Raw genomic sequence first — 19,276 nt, 5'->3', positions numbered from 1 at the left:
TGCCCCTAGAGAATGGATTGCTAAACATTTACCAGCATGCCACTGATTCCTCTCCATCAGGGCTGAAGTCCTGAGGCAAATGTGGCATGAGGACCCCAGCAGCAGCCTGTGGGAAGTGGAGCTTCAAGATGACCCAGGGCTCTAGCTGGCGGAAGGTGCCCCTCCAGCCCACTGCTCGCAGAGGCCTGGGTACCTCTGGTTCTCCAGAGACGGCAAGGTTGTGAGGAGGGAGAATGAGGACAGGCTGAGTGCCACAGCTCCTCACAATCCCGGTGGACTGGGCAGAGGTGCCCTGTGTTTCAGGGAGCAGCATGCCCAGGTGTGATGGCTTCCACCAACACAGCAGGTATGGGTTTGGCACGGGGTTTGCTCTTGAGCCTGTGAAGGGGCTTCAGACAGAGGCTTTGAACATGGAGAGTGACCAGACCACATTTAAGGTTTTGTGCTCAAGTGCCACCAGAATCCAGCCCTGTGTCTCCATTCCTGTGGGGCTGAACATCTGGGCTGTCTGACCCCTGAAGAGATGCAGGGACTTCCCTGTTGGTGCAGTGCTTAAGAATCTGCCTTGCAGTGTAGGGGACACAGGTTCAATCCTTGGTCAGGGAACTAAGATCCCACATGCCTGAAAACAACTAAGCCCACATACCGCAACTACTGAGCCCGTGCTCTGGAGCCTGTGAGCCACAACTAGAGTCCGTGCACTGCCACGAAGTTCCCACATGACGTGACAAAGATCTCACATGCCACAACTAAGACCCAGCACAGTCAGATAAATAAATATTAGTGAGATGCAGAAATTTTCCACCTCCTCTCTCAGGGATGGGAGTAGGAGAGTGGGTAGGAGAAAAATTCCAGAACTACTTGTTTTGGTAATGACCAAGCATTGAGACAGGTACCAAAGTGCACACCCACTTCTATGCTTACAGAGCTTTGGGAAGGCACTTGTACTGTAGACCCAGGAACAACACAGTGTTAGCTGGCGGACACCTCAGAGACCATTGTGCAGGCTGGAAAACAGGCTGGGTGAGGGGAAGGGGCTTTCTTAAGAGCATGTAGCCACTGTGTAGAAGACCAGAGACTCGAACTAGGCCTCCTGAATCTGAGCTACCTTCTTTTGAATATCACTACACTGCCTCCTTCCAGGTATCTAGGAGGCCAAAGGGTTGTCATGACAGCAAGAGGTAAGGCATTCTGGAAGCTTTAGGGGAAGTCATTCAGGAATGTCATTAGGAGATTGCTGTCTCCTTTCACAATCAGGTGCGATTTATTTGTTTAAAACATCACAGTGACCGGAAGGAATAGGGCAGGAATAGACGTTTGGTGTCACTATGTTAGGTTCTTTGGGGACCTTGGCATCAGGACCATGACTGATCAGGTCTTTGGTTTTTGAGGGGAAGTGGATGTCAGTTTACCCAGGAAGTGGAACAGTCAAAGGCTGTGCACAGGAGAGGCAGTGGTGGGGATTCTGGAAGGAAAAGGAAAGGAAGAGAATCAGGGCTCTGTCCCAGTCCAGCCAACACTTAGAGTGGAACGGGGACCTCACCTAGGGCTGAGTCTTGGGCAGCAGCTTGTGTGTCATATTGTCAGGCTTCTCCCCCAGCTCCAGGATATGAAGGCTGAGATGGTCCCTCCAAGCCCTGCTCAGCAGGGAGGACAGGGCTGGTGGGTCCTCCAGGGTCAGGTGGGGAAAGATGAGCGTCTCACTCTTGAGTGGGAAACGGCACTTCCTCACAGCCGGCTCGGTGGTGCCAGGGGTCACCACAAACAGGCGGCAGAGCCACGGCCCCCCAGCCGTTTGGCAGTCTGGGTGTCTAGTGAAATTGTTCAGGGCTTGGCACAGGACCTGGTCCTCAGCCCCGCCCATGTCCACCACGTCCACTGGGAAGCCCAAGCCCGGGAGGTGCGGGAGGTGCAGGAGGTGCCGGGGGGGCATGTAGGTGTGGGTGAAGACGAGTGTGAAGTGGGTGGGTACACGTGGGGGCTCAGGGGCATGAACCACCCGCTCCAGGTGCCCCAGGCCAGGCACGAGGCCCCCCTGGTGCAGACAGCCGAAGAAGAGGGCACCCAGGATGTTGAAGAGGGCCAGAGTGCCCCTGCAGGGGGCTGGCTGGGTCTGCAGACTACAGAGCAGGACAAGGGGCACCAGGAGGGGAATCAGGAACCGAGCCTCCTGGTGGCTAAAGGCAGACAGCAGGGCGAGGGGCACAAAGTAGATGAGCAGGAGGAGAGACCTAGGGCTGGGCCATGGGCTCCAGGCTTCCAGTGTCCTTGGGAAGCCCGTCTGGGCAAAGGCCTGCAGGCCGGCCCGCAGCTGCTGCCACGCGGCCTGCAGGGTGTGGGCGTGCAGCGCCCCAAAGAGCAGAAAGCCATTGACAGCCAGGTGAGTGAGCCTCACATGTGTGCCATGCCTTGCCAGGTTCATCGGATCCAGATTGTAGTGCAAGAAGTTGGCGGGCGTAAGGACAAGGGTGCTAGGTCTAGATGGACTGGAGAAGTACCAGCTGTCCACAGCCACAAATGCCACTGCAGTGAGGCTTGCCCCCGGGAGCAGCACCAGGGCTTGCTTGGTCAGCGACTTGAAGCTGGGATCTGTGGCTCCGTAAGTGCCCCAGAGGAAGAGGGGGACCAGAGCAAAGGCCAGAAAGGTGGGCCGGTTGAATAAGCCAGCCACCACGAGGCCCCCAAGAAGCCAGCCATGCCACCGTGGGCCTGGAGCGGGCTTCCTGGGTGTGCGGCTCCTGGCCACCCGGGGGGACACCAGTACCAGCAGCCAGGCGAAGAGCAGTCCCTCGATGGCGTTCGAGAAGGTCCGTGTGTAGAAGACCAGGGTGACGTAGGAACCCGACAGCAGGAGCAGGGCGTTCCAGCGCTCTGCCCCCCAGCGTGGAGCCAGGTGGTACACGGCCAGGTCCAGGGCAAAGGAGAGGGCGGTGAGGAGGAGTCGGGGCCCCACCAGCAGCACGTAGCCACTCACCGTGCCCGGCCATGGCCCCCACTCTTCCCAGAGCCTGAGGAGCCAGAAGGCAGAGCCAGAGGTCAGCAGTGGGAAGACCACCGTGCGGCAGGGGCTGCTGGGGTGAAACTCCCAGGGCCGGGCACCCTTGACGCCCAGGACGTCCTCTGCAGAGAGAGGAGAGGTGAGCCAGATCCCAGCTTGAGAACATCATAGACCAAACCCCAGCATGGCCCCCAGGACTGTCTGTGCCCCACACAACCCTAGGGCTATGAAGCTGACAGAGTCCACTCCTGAGATTAGGTGATGTCGTGGGGGACAGCTGGCGCCAAGGCAGGGAGAGCACCCGGGTGGGTGTGACAAAAATCACAGGAGCCCTTCAGACCAGAGTCATCTTCAACTGGTGCTGAAGAAGACACCAGAGAGGGAGAGGATCTGCTGGCCTAAAGGTGGAGGGGTTGTTGGCAAGGAGGTCGGGTGGCCTCTGGGAGTGGAAAACAGCCATTGGCCCACAACAAGGCAAGAAAATGGGACTTTGGTTCATAGCCTCAACAAACTAAATCTATCCAACAGCAAGGATGAGCTTGGAAGCAAATATCTCCCCAGAGCTTCCAGACAAGAACTAGCCCAGCCCACACCTTGTGATACCCTGAGCAGGGAGCCTGGGTGGGACTTCTGATTTACAGAACTGTGAGCTTCTAGGTCAGCAGTGGGAAGACCACCATGCAGCAGGGACTGCTGGGGTGAAACTCCAGGGTTAAGCTGCTAGGCCTGTGATGGTCTGCTGTGCAGCCCCGCACCTAGGAAGTGAGGTGACACTGTGCCCCGGACAGCATGTGTGGGGAGGAGCAGGGGGACGCTCCATTCCTCTTCTTGGCGCTCTAAAGTCTCCAGAGTCAAAAACGCATCTCTGTGATCATGATCATCCTCCAGGACAGGCAGTGTGAGAGTGCGGAAGGGAGTGAGCAACTGTGCTTATGGTCCAAGGTTACTAGTTTTTTCTAGGATTCCTAGTTTTTAAAATGAATATACTCATGTAATTAAAATTACTTGCTGTGTGGGGCTAGTCTGTGACCCTGTACCCCACTGTCACAGAGCTTTGGGTGGGGATAAGGGAAAAAACTTAATTTCTGTATCTTTGCTCCAGGCCTCACCACATCTCCCACTTGATAACACTGCAGGTTGTTTAAGGCTCTTTGCTGCTCCTCTTATTCGTCCAGCCTTTTGGCAGTTTTCTCTATGTCAGAAGGTGAAAGGGAAAAAATAAAGTCTCGGGTCAGATCATCTGGCTGCTTTTTACTGGCTCAGGTTAAAACGGGGTGGAAAAGAAGACTGGATCTGGGCTTCCCTGGTGGCTCAGTGGTAAAGAATCTGCCTGTCAGTGCAGGAGACATGGGTTCAATCCCCAATCCAGGAAGATCCCACACACTATGGAGCAACTAAGCCTGTGGGCCGCAACTATTGAGCCCACATGTCACAACTACTGAAGCCCTCACACCATAGAGTCTGTGTTCTGCAACAAGAGAAGTCACCTCGATGGGAAGCCCTCGCACCATAACTAAGAATACCCCCGCTTACCACAACTAGAGAAAAGCCCGTGAAGCAGTGAAGACCCAGCAAGACATAAATAAGGTTAAAAAACGAATAAAACTGGACTTTTCAACTTTAAAAACATATCCACTTGTTGAGGTCTATGGCAGAAAGGACTGATACCTCCTTAATATCCATTTCTTCCTTCATCCTTAGTCTCTTTAGCTGGGCATGTGGGCAGATATAAAGACTATATTTTTTAGCTTCTCTTTGCAGCTAGGTGTGGTCACATGACATATTCTGACCACTAAAATGAAAATGAGCAACAAGTATGTGACTTTCAAAATATGCCCTTAAAGAAAATAGGAATGCCTGTCTCTTTTCTGGTGGTAGAAAAGACCTGGTGTTTAACCTGATGGCTGGAGCTCAAGCAGACCTCTTGAGCCATGAGGAGGAAGGCTTGTGACCACAGCATCTGAAAAGCCTCAAGGTTTCTGGCAACTGTCTTAATGATATGTCCTATACCACCTGGAAGCGAAGTTCTAACAAGTGAGCAGTCTAGGTCTGAGTGCCCTCAGACATCACATGAACCTACAGAAGGAAAGTTTCATTATTATCTCACAGCCCTGTGTAGGCTTCCCCAACCACTGGGGAAGCCCAACTTTGACATCCTTCCACTGAGAAGCCCTAAACAGCTTTCGTTCTGAAAACCTGTACTGTTGGTATAAGCAGGAAAACATCAAAGAGGCTGGCATTTCATTGGTAACATTTAGAAGGTCGGTGTCACCCCTCAGGAAGGAGATGTGAAGTTCCTACTCTCAAATTCTTATGCCAGAGAGGCTTGTGGATTTACTGCTCATTTGCACAGACATTTTTCTCCCTCTGCACTGAATATCCAGGGGCTTCCCAGGTGGCACAGTTGGTAAAGAATCCGCTTGCCAATGCAGGAGACACAGGTTCGATCCCTGGGTTGGGAAGATTCCCTCAAGAAGGAAATGGCCACCCACTCCAATATTCTTGCCTGGGAAATTCCATGGACAGAGGAGCCTGGTGGGGGTTGCAAAGTCAGATAGAATTGAACATTCATGCACGCTCTAAATAACCAGCCAGCTCCTCGACCAGACTTTGCTGCACAAACTTATCTTAACGACACATGGGGAGCTTTACCTGCCATGACCTCGGGAGACTGGAAGAACTCATCTGGGTGCACATAGCCTGTCTGTGGAAGGAGACACCATGCCAGGCGGAGCAGGCCAAGGCTGCCCCACAGCACCCTGGCTGCCATCTCCATATCAAATTGCTGCAGGGACACTGGGCCAGAGTCTAGAATGACTTCAGCTGCTACAGATGCTATTCTGGTTCCACAGCTCTACATCTGCCAAGGATAACATTTGTTAGTTATTGTAATGTAAATCATATGTTCATTTGTCTGAACAAACTCAAAATGGGTCTATACACAATAAAAATCTTAATAATAATAGCTGCTGTTTACTAAGTGCCTCCTGCTAAATCCAGGAACTTTACATGCATATCTCATTTAATCCTTTCCACAGTCTGAGATAGTGAGTCTTATTATCTCCATTTTACAGACTGAGGCCTCTGTTGAGTAACTTGGTTATTTGCTAACCATATTTGTTAAGTGTCTAAATACAATATTTGCCAGTAGGATTAAAGTACCTTCCAAATCTGGGTCTCCAGCTCCACTCCATTCACCAGCTCCTATTCACAAGCATGGCAGCCTGGCTCTTACAGTTCTGAAAACTTACCAACTTCAATGGATTCCACCCATTTCTCTGCAAAAAAAAATGAACTACATTTGACTTCACTGTCTCCAGTTTACTCCCTCCAAATTTCATACACCTTGGAACCTACCTTTTGGAAGGCAATGGAAACAGTGCTTCCCAAATTTATATGTTGAAATTCTGATGTAATGGTGTCAGGAAGTGGGGCCTTCAGGAGCTGCTTAGGTCATGAGGGTGGAGCCCTCATGAATAAGATTAGTGTTCTTATAAGAGACACCAGGCACTTGTAAAAGAGCTCCCTTACCCCTTCCACCACATAGTGAGGACACAGTGAGAAGTTGCTGACTATGAACTGGGAAGAAGGCCCTCATTATGCCAGAACCCTAATCTCAGACTTTCAGCCTCCAGAACTGTGATAAATAAGGTTATGTTGTTAATAAGCCATAAGTGTAGGTTATGTTGTTTATAAGTCTGTGGTATCTTGTTAAACCAACCCAAATGGACTCTTCCTGATGGGGATTCTCACTCCCTTGACTCAAAGATCAGTGGGAATCTGAGTTGACTGCACGATGGACCTTTTCATCAACACCAGTGTATCATCACAGGTGAACAGAAAAACAGGTCTGACAATGTGTTTCTTCAGTCAGTTCAGTGGCTGTCTGAGACCCCCATGGAATGCAGCACGACAGGCTTCCCTGTCCATCACCAACTCTTAGAGCTTGCTCAGACTCATGTCCAATGAGTCAGTGATGCCATCCAACCATCTCATCCTCTGTCGTCCCCTTCTCCTCCTGCCCTCAATCTTTCCCAGCATCAGGGTCTTTTCCAAGGAGTCAGTTCTTTGCGTTAGGTGGCCGAAGTATTGGAGTTTCAGCTTTAGCATCAGTCCTTCCAATGAATATTCAGGACTGATTTCCTTTAGGATTGACTGGTTTGATCTCCTTGGAGTCCAAGGAACTCTCAAGAGTCTTCTCCAACACCACAGTTCAAAAAGCATCAATTCTTTGGCACTCAGCTTTCTTTATGGTTCAACTCTCACATCCATACATGACTACTGGAAAAACCATAGCTTTAACTAGACGGACCTTTGTCAGCAAAGTAATGTCTGCTTTTTAATATGCTATCTAGGTTGGCCATAGCTTTTCTTCCAAAGAGCAAGCATCTTTTAATTTCATGGGTGCAGTCACCATCTGCAGTGACGTTGGAGCCAAAAATAAAGTCTCTCACTGTTTTCTTTGTTTTCCCATCTATTTGCCATGAAGTGATGGGATTGGATGCCATGATCTTCCCTTTTTGAATGTTGAGTTTTAAGCCATCTTTTTCACTCTCCTCTTTTACTTTCATCAAGAGGCTCTTTAGTTCTTCTTCACTTTCTGCCATAAGTGTGGTGTAATCTGCATATCTGAGGTTATTGATATTTCTCCCATCAATCTTGATTCCAGCTGTTTCATCCAGCCTGGCATTTCGCATGATGTACACTGCATAAAAGTTAAATAAACAGGGTGACAATACACCACCTTGGCATACTCCTTTCCCAATTTGGAACCAGTCCGTTGTTCTATGTCCAGTTCTAACTGTTGCTTCTTGACTTGCATACAGATTTCTCAGGAGGCAGGTAAGGTGGTCTGTTTAAGAATTTACCATCTCTTTAAGAATTTTCCACAGTTTGTTGTGATCCACACAGTCAAAGGCTTTGGCGTAGTCAATAAAGCAAAAGTAGATGTTTTTCTGGAATTCTCTTGCTTTTTCAATGATTCAACGAACATTGGCAATTTGATCTCTGGTTTCTCTGCTTTTTCTAAATCCAGCTTGAATGTCTGAAAGTTCTTGGTTCACATATTATTGAAGCCTGGCTTGGAGAATTTTGAGCATTACTTTGCTAGCATGTGAGATGAGTGCAATTGTGCAGTAGTTTGAACATTCTTTGGCATTGCCTTTCTTTGGGATTGGAATGAAAATTGAACTTTTCCAGTCTTGTGGTCATGGTTGAGCTTTCCAAATTTGCTGGCATATTGAGTGCAGCACTTTCACAGCATCATCTTTTAGGATTTGAAATAGCTCAACTGGAATTCCATCACCTCCTCTAGCTTTGTTGTAGTGATGCTTCCTAAGGCCCACTTCACTTTGCATTCCAGGATGTCTGACTCTAGTTGAGTGATCACACCATCGTGGTGGTTATCTGGGTCATGAAGATATGTTTGTATCATTCTTCTGTGTATTCTTGCCACCTCTTCTTAATATCTTCTGCTTCTGTTAGGTCCATACCATTTCTGTCCTTTATTGTGCCCATCTTTGCATGAAATGTTCCCTTGGTATCTCTAATTTTCTTGAAGAGATCTCTAGTCTTTCCCATTCTATTGATTTTAACTATTTCTTTGCATTGATCTCTGAGGAAGGCTTTCTTATCTCGCCTTGCTATTCTTTGGAACACTGCATTCAAATGGGTGTATCTTTCCTTTTCTCCTTTGCCTTTAGCTTCTCTTCTTTTCTCAGCTATTTGTAAGGCCTCCTCAAACAACCATTTTGCCTTTTTGCATTTCTTTTTCTTGGGGATGGCCTTGATCACTGCCTCCTGTACAATGTCATGAACACTGTATGTCCATAGTTCTTCAGGAACTCTATCAGATCTCATTCCATCAATCTATTTGTCACTTCCACTGTATAATCATAAGGGATTTGATTTAGGTCATACCTGAATGGTCTAGTGGTTTTCCCTACTTTCTTCAATTTAAGTCTGAATTTGGCAATAAGGATTTCATAATCTGAGCCACAGTCAGCTCCTGGTCTTGTTTTTGCTGACTGTATAGAGCTTCTCCATCTTTGGCTGCAAAGAATATAGTCAATCTGATTTCAGTGTTGGCCATCTGGTGATGTCCATGTGTAGAGTCTTCTCTAGTTTTGTTGAAAGACAGTGTTTGCTATGATCAGTGTGTTCCCTTGGCAAAACTCTATTAGCCTTTGCCCTGCTTCATTTTGTACTGCAAGGCCAAATTTGCCTGTTACTCCAGGTATCTCTTGACTTCCTACTTTTGCATTCCAGTCCCTTTTAATGAAAAGGACATCTTTTTTGGGTGTTAGTTCTAGAAGGTCTTGTAGGTCTTCACAGAACCATTCAACTTCAGCTTCTTCAGCATTACTGGTTGGGGCATAGACTTGGATTACTGTGATATTGAATGGTTTGCCTTGGAAATGAACAGAGATTGTTCTGTCGTTTTCGAGATTGCATCCAAGTACTACATTTTGGACTCTTTTGTTGACTGTGAGGGCTATTCCATTCCTTCTAAGGGATTCTTGCCCACAGTAGTAGATATAATGGTCACCTGGATTAAATTCGCCCATTCTAGTCCATTTTAATTCACTGATTCCTAAAATGTTGATGTTCATTCTTGCCATCTCCTGTTTGACCACTTCTAATTTACCTTGATTCATGGACCTAACATTCCAGGTTCCTATGCAATATTGTTCTTTACAGCATTGGACTTTACTTCCATCACCAGTCACATCCATAACTTGGCATTGTTTTCTCTTTGGCTCTGTCTCTGCATTCTTTCTGGAATTATTTCTCCAGTTTGGAGAAGTTATCTTCTCCAGTACCATATTGGGCACCTACCAACCTGGGGAGTTCATCTTTCAGTGTCCTATCTTTTTGCCTTTTCATACTGTTCATGGGGTTCTCAAGGTAAGAATATTGAAGTGGTTTGCCATGCCCTTTTCCAGTGGACCACATTTTGGCAGAACTCTCCACCTTGACCCGTCTGTCTTGGATGGCCCTACGTGGCATGGCTCAGAGTTTCATTGAGCTAGACAAGGCTGTGGTCCATGTGATCAGTTTGATTAGTTTTCTGTGTTTGTGGTTTTCATTCTGTCTGTCCTCTGAAAGATAAGGATAAGAGGCTTATGGAAGCTTCCTGATGGGCTAGACTGACAGTGGGGGAAACTGGGTTTTGTTCTGATGGGTGGGGCCATGCTCATAATCCAATTTTCTGTTGATGGACAGGGCTCTGTTCCCTTCCTGTTGTTTGACCTGAAACCAAACAGGATGGGGGTAATGAGATAATGGTGACCTCTTTCAAAAGGTCCCATGCATGCACTGCAGCACTTAATGCCCCAACCCTGCAGCAGGCCACTGCCAACCCACGCCTCTGCTGGAGGCAGAGTGTATCATCACTGGTGAACAGAAAAACAGGTCTGACAACGTGTTGGTTACTCCTCCAGAAATACATATGGTAACTGCTCCCTGGCTTCAATATTTTAAAGCTTGAACTTAAACAGCTATTGTTCACAGGTGTGATATCAAGTCACAACAGAGGAGACAAGGCAAGGTGAAGCAACAGAACAGGAATCTGGCAGATGCCAACCAGGAGCCTCCTGATATTAAAACCTCACAGAGCTTAAAAGATAAGTTTTGGGGCCTCGGCTCAAACTTTACAACTGAATCGTACAGACTGTTTTTCCAGAGCCAGTGAATATCCTGACTTTTAGAATTTTCAGATAGAAAAGAAAGAAAGTTTAATCGCTCAGTCATGTCCGACTCTTTGCAACCCTATGGACTGTAGCCTACCAGGCTCCTCTGTCCATGGGATTTTCCAGGCAAGAGTACTGGAGTGGGTTGCCATTTCCTTTTCCAGAGGATATTCCTGGCCCAGAGATCGAACCCCGGTCTCCCACATTGTAGGCAGACATTTTACCATCTGAGCCACCAGGGAAGTCAGATATCTTTCAGATAGAAGATGAGGTCAAACTTAGTACTGGGATGCAAAGGTTTAATTAGTATTTTTTTTCCCACTAACAGCCAGTATGATACTGCAGGACAGTGCAGGGACTTGTGGTGGAGACAGGGGTAGGGGAGAAGCACAATATCCATCATAGAGAACAAACTCTGCAGTCCTGCAGGCCTGGCTAAGATCCCAACTCTGCCCTTAGGTAGCTTGTTGCCTTGGACAAGCTGCCTATATCCCTAACCTCAGACTCCTCATTGAGCAAGTCAGATGATAATATTAAGCTCATAGAGTTGAGGGAGATTTGAGAGCTGATGCATGGTGGTCAGTGGTACAGACTCCACCTGCCAATGCAGGATATGCAAGAGATGTCGGTTCAATCCCTGGGTTGGGAAGATTCCCTTGGAGTAGCAAATGGCAACCCACTCCAGTATTCTTGCTTTGAAAGTTCTATGGACAGAGGAGCCTTGTGGGCTACAGTCCATGGGGCCACAAAGAGTTGGAAACAACTGAGCATGCATGCACAAATAATAAATCCAAGCTGCTCCAGACACCTAGGCGTTAGTTCACAGTGTCCTTAGGATCTTCTGAAATGCCCCATAGGTGAGGGGCCTCGAAAGCCTGAAGAAAGAGGTGAAGTGAAATGAAGTGAAAGTTGCTCAGTCATTTCCAACTCTTTGCAACCCCATGGACTATACAGTCCATGGAATTCTCCAGGCCAGAATACTGGAGTGCCTTGCCATTTCCTTCTCCACGGGATCTTCCCAACCCAGGGATCAAATCCTGGTCTCTCACATTGCAGGAGGATTCTTTATCAGCTGAGCCACCAGGGAAGACCAGAAGAAAGAGGTAGACCACTGCAGATTGGTAGGTGGCAGGTTTAAGAAGCAAGAGAACCTACTTACCAGGCTTGTCTTGGGTGGCTGCAGGACAACAGACCTCCACACACCGCCTGCCAGAATCCTAAAGTTTATACAGAGGACTGAACTGGGCTCCGTTATGTACACTGTCCACACGGTCTCAGCACCACAGGACTATCTCAGAGTTCTGTCCTTGGGCAGCTTCTGGTGTGAGGAAGGCAAGCAGAACACGCATTTCCAAGGATGGGGAGGGGGTTAGGGGCCTGCAGTGGCCAGAGTCCAGCTCGTGGGTCACATGCTCTCCATGGTCTCCTCCAACACTTCTATTGACTGCTAAAATAAACAGGATTCGGTTTAGTCCAATTGTCAAGATACATTTAGCATGGGTTTGAAGCTTTTCTCTAAGTAAAGAAATTTTACCAATGATTAGATTAAAATACCAAATCCATTAGGCTGACTGGGAGCACAGAAACCAGACTGCCCTGCTCTGCTGTGAGGAGTTACAGAACAAGCCTGGGTCCTGAGTCTGTACTGTTTTCCTTCTGCAGTGACAGGAAATTCATCCTGTTTAATGCTCACCATCTACTCCCCCTTCCAGATAATAGCACTTAGAATTCACATTCAGAACTTGCACTCCTCACCCTCTATCACCTCTTTTCAGCTCTGTGGCTTGACATTTAATTCCATCCCCAAACCCAGGTATAGATCCTGAAAGGTTTAAGTCAAATAACATTTGCCATCCCACTGGCCACATTGATTGGTTCAGGGCTCGGCACATGACACACTGGTCTGATCAGAGGAACTGGAAAAGTACTGGTAAAGGTGAGTCATGGCCCTTCTCTGCTTGCCTTGGTGGGGTGAGGCTGCAGGGGTGGGAGGGACGTCATTCCTTTGCTGGTGAAACGTGTGTCCTCTGCCCCTTCTGGGGCTGGGGAGCAGGTCTTGCATAGTGACTCCACTCTGACATTAAATTATATATTCCCCGGCCGTCTGTCTGCTAAACTGGGAAAATCGTGCAGCCTTTGGTGTAGAGCACACCTCCCTGTGGGTTACACTTTGTACCTCACCTTTAGGGACGTGCTGGGACTTGAGTCTAATGATAGATCTAGAAGCAAAGGGAGTGGTGGGGGAGGGTCCTGAGGAGGAACAGCACCGTCTTGCAAAGGAGCTGCTTCAGGGAGGCCATTACAGTTTTCAATCCAGAGTTAATCCCCTCCGATGCATTAGTACTGGTCAAATAGTCTCATCAGAATTCAGGGACTCAACATCCCCATCTCTGTCAGGGTCTTCCAATTTGTTCTCATTTCAACATACAGTATCCCATCTCTTCCCAGTCAATGCCCTCCTTTTAACAGTAGATACCATTGAGACTGAGAATTTAATTTGCCTTGCAACTCAGCCACTCACTGGGTGAGATACTGGGTTTGTTTTTCAGCAAGTTTGGGGGTCATTTTATGAGGATCTGGAGCTGGGAATTTGAAGTCATGAGCTCCTCCTTTTCTTTTCCCACTGTGTCCAGCACAGTTAGAAACTACCAGGCACTCTCATCACACTATTTAGTTTAACTAAAATGTTTGAACATCACTCAAAACCTTGCCTGGAGTATCCAACAACAATATTTTTCATGTCTCTAATATCATCCCTCCATGGACTACCAGTACCCTCTTTACCACGTGAAATAGAGTCATTAGTGCCTTGAACTCTAATCAGACTACAGATCCAGTTCCAGAAAATCCAGGATGTATTCAGAGAATTCATCCTTAAGATCCTGTTCCTCTAGGGTAATTTCCTGGTGGAAACTAAATCCCACATGCTGCAACTCTGAGTTCACATCCCGGTATCCGGTCCCATCACTTCATGGCAAATAGATGGGAAAACAATGGAAACAGTGACAGACTTTATTTTTGGGGGCCCCAACATCACTGCAGATGGTGAATGCAGACATGAAATTAAAAGATGCTTGCTCTTTGGAAGAAAAGTTATAACAAATGACAAACTTAGACAGCGTATTAAAAAGCAGAGACAATACTTTACTGACAAAGCTCTGCATAGTCAAAGCTATGGTTTTTTCTGGTAGTCATGTATGGATGTGAGAGTTGGACCATAAAGAAGGCTGAGCGCCAAAGAATTGATGCTTTGAACTGTGGTGTTGGAGAAGACTCTTGCGAGTCCCTTGGACTGCAAGGAGATCAAACCAGTCAATCCTAAAGGAAATCAACCCTGAATATTCATTGGAAGGTCTGATGCTTAAGGTGAAGCTCCAATACTTTGGCAACTTGATATAAAGAACTGACTCATTTGAAAAGACCCTGATGCTGGGAAAGATTGGGGGCAGGAGGAGAAGGGGACGACAGAGGATGAGATGGTTGGATGGCATCACCAACCCGTTGGACATGAGTTTGAGCAAGCTCCGGGAGCTGATGATGGACAAGGAAGCCTGGCATGCAGCAGTCCATGGGGGTCACAAAGAATTGAACATGACTGAGTGACTGAACTGAACTGAAAAGATCCCCTCTGCCACAACTAAGACCCAATGTAACCAAATAAATAAATTAAAAAAAAAAATCTATTCCTCCAGAACCACCTCCAGTACCAAAATCCAAAAATCAAAGTTCAACCAGAGAAAGAGAATCAGCAGGAGACCAGTCTTAAGATTTATCGCAATGAACTCGCTTATGCATTTGTGGGGCTAGCCAGGCAAGTCTGAGGGCAGGCCGTTAGGAAAGGCAGGCTGCAACTTTTGGGCAGAAGTTGAAGCTGCAGTCCACTGTGGAGAGTTTCTTCTTACTCAGGAAAACTTTGGTTCTGCTCTGAAGGCCTTTCAACTGATTGCATCAGGTCTACACAGATTATTATTGGAATAATCCCCCTTACTTAAAATCAACTGATTATGGGCTTTTATGCATCTATAAAATACCTTCACAGCAACACTTAGTGTTTGATTGAATAACTAGGAACTCTAGCCTAGCCAAGTGGACACAAAAAAACTGACCATAACACTGTAAATAATTCAGTGTTTATAACTGTGTTTGAATTTTAGATTAATGAGGTAATTCTTTATGTAACTCACTGATGACTTGTTTTTTTTTATTCAACATTTGATAATGGTATTCACCAGGTTGTTCTCTGTAGCTGCAGTTCCTTTCATTGCTATATGTATTCCACTGGTGAATATACTAAAGCTTACCTACCCTTCTACTGTTATTTACTAGCTAGGTTATTGCCAGGGGTTTACAAGCTTTTTCTTTTTTATTCTTAATAACACTGCTATAAGATTCTTATTCAAGAGTTCTCTGAAGTACATACCTAGAATTGGAATCTCTGAGTCATAGGGTATGCATACTTTGTCTTCAAAAAATTTGTCAGTTTTAATTTCTAATATGGTAAATAGCAATAGCTACACCTCACATAAAAAGCTCTTTGGGAGTCCTCAGTATATTTTTAATACAATCTTGACACTAAAATGTTTAAGATCAACTAGATGAGGGGCTAAATCTCCACTGAAAAAAAGTCAAATTTCATTATCATGAGAAAATAAGAAGGATAAATTTTATATTGAAATGAAGATGTAAAGGAAGAAAGAATTCAGAAAAGAGATAATGTTTTCAGTAAGATTAAGAAAAAATCTAATGTTTTAGACAAAAGATACATATGGGTATGCACATTTTTAGCTTCATCAAACAAGGCTAACTGTTTCCCAAAAGTCACTACCGCTTAGGAGATAGTGGAGAGCCCCGGTTTCGTATGCTCATTTATACTTTGTATTGTCTGATGTTTGATTTTGTGAATCTTGTAGGTATTTGCATGTATTTCCCTGATTACTAACCTTTCCTTTTTTGGCTACACAGGATCTTAGTTCCCTGACCAGGGATCGAGCATGTGCCCACTGAAGCGGAAAAGCAGAGTCCTAGTCACCGGACCACTAGGGAAGTCCTCAACACCTTTTCAAATATTTGTGAAAAGGTGTTCCTTCTATGGAATTCCTTTTGAACCATTGGCTGTCTTCTTCTTACCATGTATAGGAATTCTTTATATATATTTTTATATTTGTTGCATGACAAATATCCTTTCCTGGTTGTGCTATTCCTAATATTATCTGTGCCTTCCTTTTTTATCTCTTAATCATTTTCACTAGAATTTTGTCAACGTGATGAATATTTTTGAAAAATCAACTTCTGGCTTGTTCACCTTTTTTAAATTAATTTTTTCCTATATTTAGTTTTATCTCCCTTTTACTTTTTGCGGTATTATTTTGATATGGACACTTAGCTCATTAATTTTGAGACTTTTGAGCTCATTCATTTTTGAGCTTATTTTCTTATGAGAAATATTTATGGTTATACATTTTCTCTAAATACTATATTAACTGCATCCCACATGTTTTGTTATATAATATTTTCATCAGCTTTTGATTCTAAATATTTTCTAATTCCATTGTAATTTCTTCTTCACTAACAGCTTATGGTTGAAGCATTTGATTTTTTGATTAGGACTTTATTTTTATTTATTTTATAATATTTATTTATTTATTTGGCTGCACTGGGTCTTAGTTGTGGCATGTGGGATCTAGTTCCATGACCAGGGATTGAACTTGGGCCCTCTACATTGGGAGCACAGAGTCTTAGCCACTGGATCACCAGGGAAATCCCCAGACTTTATTTAATTTTTCAACAGCAGTTTTAGGTTCACTGCAAATTGAGAAGAAGGTATTGAGGTTTCCCATGTACACCCAACCCCTATAAATGCATAGCCTCTCCTATTATCCCTCACCAGAGTAGTACATTTGTTAAAACTGATGAACCTACATCCACCCATCATATCATTCAAAGTCTAAGTTTCCATACTGTTTACTCTCCGTGTTGTACGTTCTACAGGTTTGGACAAATGTTTAATGACATGTATCTACCATTATAGTATTAAATAGAGTATTCTCACTGCCCTAAAAAAAACTGTGCTCTGGGGAACTTCCCTGGTGGTCCAGCGGCAAAGAGGTTACACTCCCAGTGCAGGGGGCCCAGGTTCGACCCCTGGTCAGGGAACTAGATCCCACATGCTGCAACTGAAGATCCCATATGCCACAATTAAGACCTGGTGCAGCCAAATAAACTTCAAAAAAAAAAAAAAAAAAAAAAACTGTGCTCTGCCTATTCATGCATGCCCTCACCCCACAGCATTTAATTTTTAATGGTCCGTTTTTGTAGATATTCCACAGATGCTTCAAAACACCATATGTTCTGTAGTTATTTAATATAGAGTTCTACATGCTTGTTAACTGTGTTGCTCAAATCTTTTATGTCCTTAATGATTTTCACTGATTATTCTGCATATCACAGAAAGTGTGTGTTGAAATAGCTCATGAGATGGTGATCTTGCCAAATTTTCCATGTAATTTTGTCATTTCAGCTCATTTTTCAAGCTATAGAATTAGTTTTATAGAAGCTTAAAATTGTTATACTTACTGGAAAATTGAATATTTTATCATTATACAGTCATTTTTTTATTTCTAGTAAGTTTTTCTCCTTTAAATATTTTCCTTTGGGGCTTTCCTGATGGCTCATTGCTAAAGAATCTGCCTGCCAATGCAGGAGACATGGGTTTGATTCCTGATTCAGGAAGATCCCGCATACCACAGAGTAACTAAGCCTGTGAGCCACAACTATTGAGCCTGTGCTCTAGAGCCCGGGAGTCACAACTAGTGAGCCCACGTGCCGAAAGTACTGAAGCCTGAGCACCCTAGAGCCTGTGCTCTGGAACAAGAGAAGCCACTGCAGTGAGAAGCCCTTGCACCATAACTAGAGAGTAGCCTCCACTCACCACAACTAGAGAAAAGCCCATGCAGCAGTGAAGACCAAGCACAGCCAAATAAATAAATAAATTAAATTATTTTAAAAATATTTTCCCTTAAAATATTTTGTCTCACATAGCTATATGTTCTTCCTTTTATTTAGTATTTACCTAGTACATCATTTCCCACCATTTTTACTTTCAAATTTTCTGTACATTTTTAAAATGTATGTCTGTTGTAAAGAGCAAATAGCTGGATTTTGTTTAGTCAGTCTGACAATGTTTGTTTTTAAAATGCAGCTTTATGTCAAAATATTTAAATTTAGTGCAATTATTGATATATTAATTTTTTCCATCGTACACTGTGTTTTCTATTTTCATGCCTTTCTATTGTTTCTCTCTCTTTTCTTGCCTTCTTTTGGATTGGCTTTTATTTTCCTCATTCCTTTTTCTCTAACACTTTGAAAGTTATATTCAACTTCCATTATGTTATAAAATGCAGTACATTATTTAATGTCTTAATATTTAATATAGTGTTCTACAATTCTACTATGATGATTCTGAGTGTGCATTTTTTTAAATCATAGTTGGAATTTTTTTGGCTCCTTGACTCTGGATTAGGGTACTTTGTCATCTATAGAAAGCAGTTCTGTATTATATTTTCAAATATTGCCTCTTCCCTCATCTTTATTCTCGCTCCAGAATTATGATTGAATATATGATACACCTTCTTGGTCTATCTTCTGTGTCTTTTAGAGCTCTAGTTTATATTTTCCACCTCTCTGCCTCTCTGGGTTATAGTTCAGGTAAGTTCTTCTATCTTCCATATCCCTAATCATCTTGTCAGCTGTATCTAATCAACTGTTAAACCTATTGAATTTTAAATTTCAGTTTTTCACTTCTAGTAGTTGTTTGATTTTATTCCACACCTTCTTGGTCTTCTGTCATGTTTTCAAGGTTCTCTTTTATTTATTATATTAAGGATACTTATTTTATATGTTAGATCTGATAACTCCAACATTTAAAGTTTTCGAGTGGGTCCAAATTTTCAGGGAAACTGCCTTTCTTGGATTCTGATGCTAATCAAATTGGGGTGGGGGAGCTCCCCTGAGAATCTGTATTCCTGATCCTACGCTCATATAGGTTTTCAGCCTGAATTCACGTGATTAGGCACTACCTTCACCCAAAGACAAAAAACCTGGAGCCAATAGTGTGATTAAAAACGACCCCACACTTACAATGCACATAAAATAATAATACAAGATATTATACATATGTGGGGGCTTCCCAGGTGGCGCTAGTGGTAAAGAACCTGCCTACCAATACAGGAGATGTTAAAAATAAGGGTTCAATCCCTGGGTCGGGAAGATCCCCTGGAGGAGGGCGTGGCAACCCACTCCAGTATTCTTGCCTGGAGAATCCCCATGGACAGAGGAGCCTGACAGCCTACAGTCCGTGGGGTCGCAAGAGTCAGACACAACTGAAGTGGCTTCAGTAGCACGGCACAGCATGTGTATGTGTGTGTATATATATATATACACACACATGTATGTAAATATATGTATCTATGTATATATATATATGTATGTATGTATATATATTAGGTTAGCACAAGAAATAACCATGTTCCATACTACAGAAAGCAATCCACAGATTTAAGGTGATCCCTATCACAACGCCCATGACATT

General features: G+C 44.7%; 1 protein-coding gene and 1 long non-coding RNA gene across 18 annotated transcripts in view; one reads left to right on the top strand and one right to left on the bottom strand.

The window, feature by feature from the left end:
• Positions 1 to 1,188: 1,188 nt before the first annotated feature.
• On the top strand, positions 1,189 to 15,975 carry LOC145538816 (uncharacterized). The gene is made up of 7 exons (XR_014077260.1): positions 1,189 to 1,257; positions 2,417 to 2,893; positions 3,006 to 3,137; positions 10,511 to 11,330; positions 11,717 to 11,810; positions 12,503 to 12,625; positions 15,652 to 15,975. It is a non-coding gene; the product is annotated as an uncharacterized LOC145538816 (long non-coding RNA).
• Positions 1,241 to 19,276, bottom strand: part of PIGZ (phosphatidylinositol glycan anchor biosynthesis class Z (Gwada blood group)) — a 28,025-nt gene continuing 9,989 nt past the window's right edge. For 4 of the 17 annotated variants that reach the window (XM_081571506.1, XM_081571505.1, XM_081571500.1 and 1 more), the window contains 5 exons: positions 11,849 to 12,133; positions 6,161 to 6,276; positions 5,651 to 5,858; positions 1,544 to 3,120; positions 1,241 to 1,465 (listed from right to left, as the gene is read on the bottom strand). In XM_081571506.1, coding sequence (XP_081427632.1) covers positions 1,544 to 3,120; positions 5,651 to 5,774 — 1,701 coding nt within the window. In that variant the 5' untranslated portion in view covers positions 5,775 to 5,858; positions 6,161 to 6,276; positions 11,849 to 12,133 and the 3' untranslated portion in view covers positions 1,241 to 1,465. Of the gene's footprint in view, positions 3,121 to 5,650; positions 5,859 to 6,160; positions 6,277 to 6,355; positions 10,250 to 11,848; positions 12,137 to 19,276 lie in introns of all 17 variants that reach the window. The other 13 variants (XM_081571498.1, XM_081571502.1, XM_081571496.1 and 10 more) reach the window with 7 other exon arrangements.

The sequence above is a fragment of the Giraffa tippelskirchi genome, chromosome 2 (assembly GCF_054371585.1).
Source record: "Giraffa tippelskirchi isolate mGirTip1 chromosome 2, T2T-mGirTip1v1.2.pri, whole genome shotgun sequence".
In the NCBI taxonomy this organism is placed as follows: domain Eukaryota; kingdom Metazoa; phylum Chordata; class Mammalia; order Artiodactyla; family Giraffidae; genus Giraffa; species Giraffa tippelskirchi.
The sequence above is the reverse complement of the archived record's forward strand: the minus strand, read 5'-3'. Positions and strand labels throughout refer to the sequence as shown.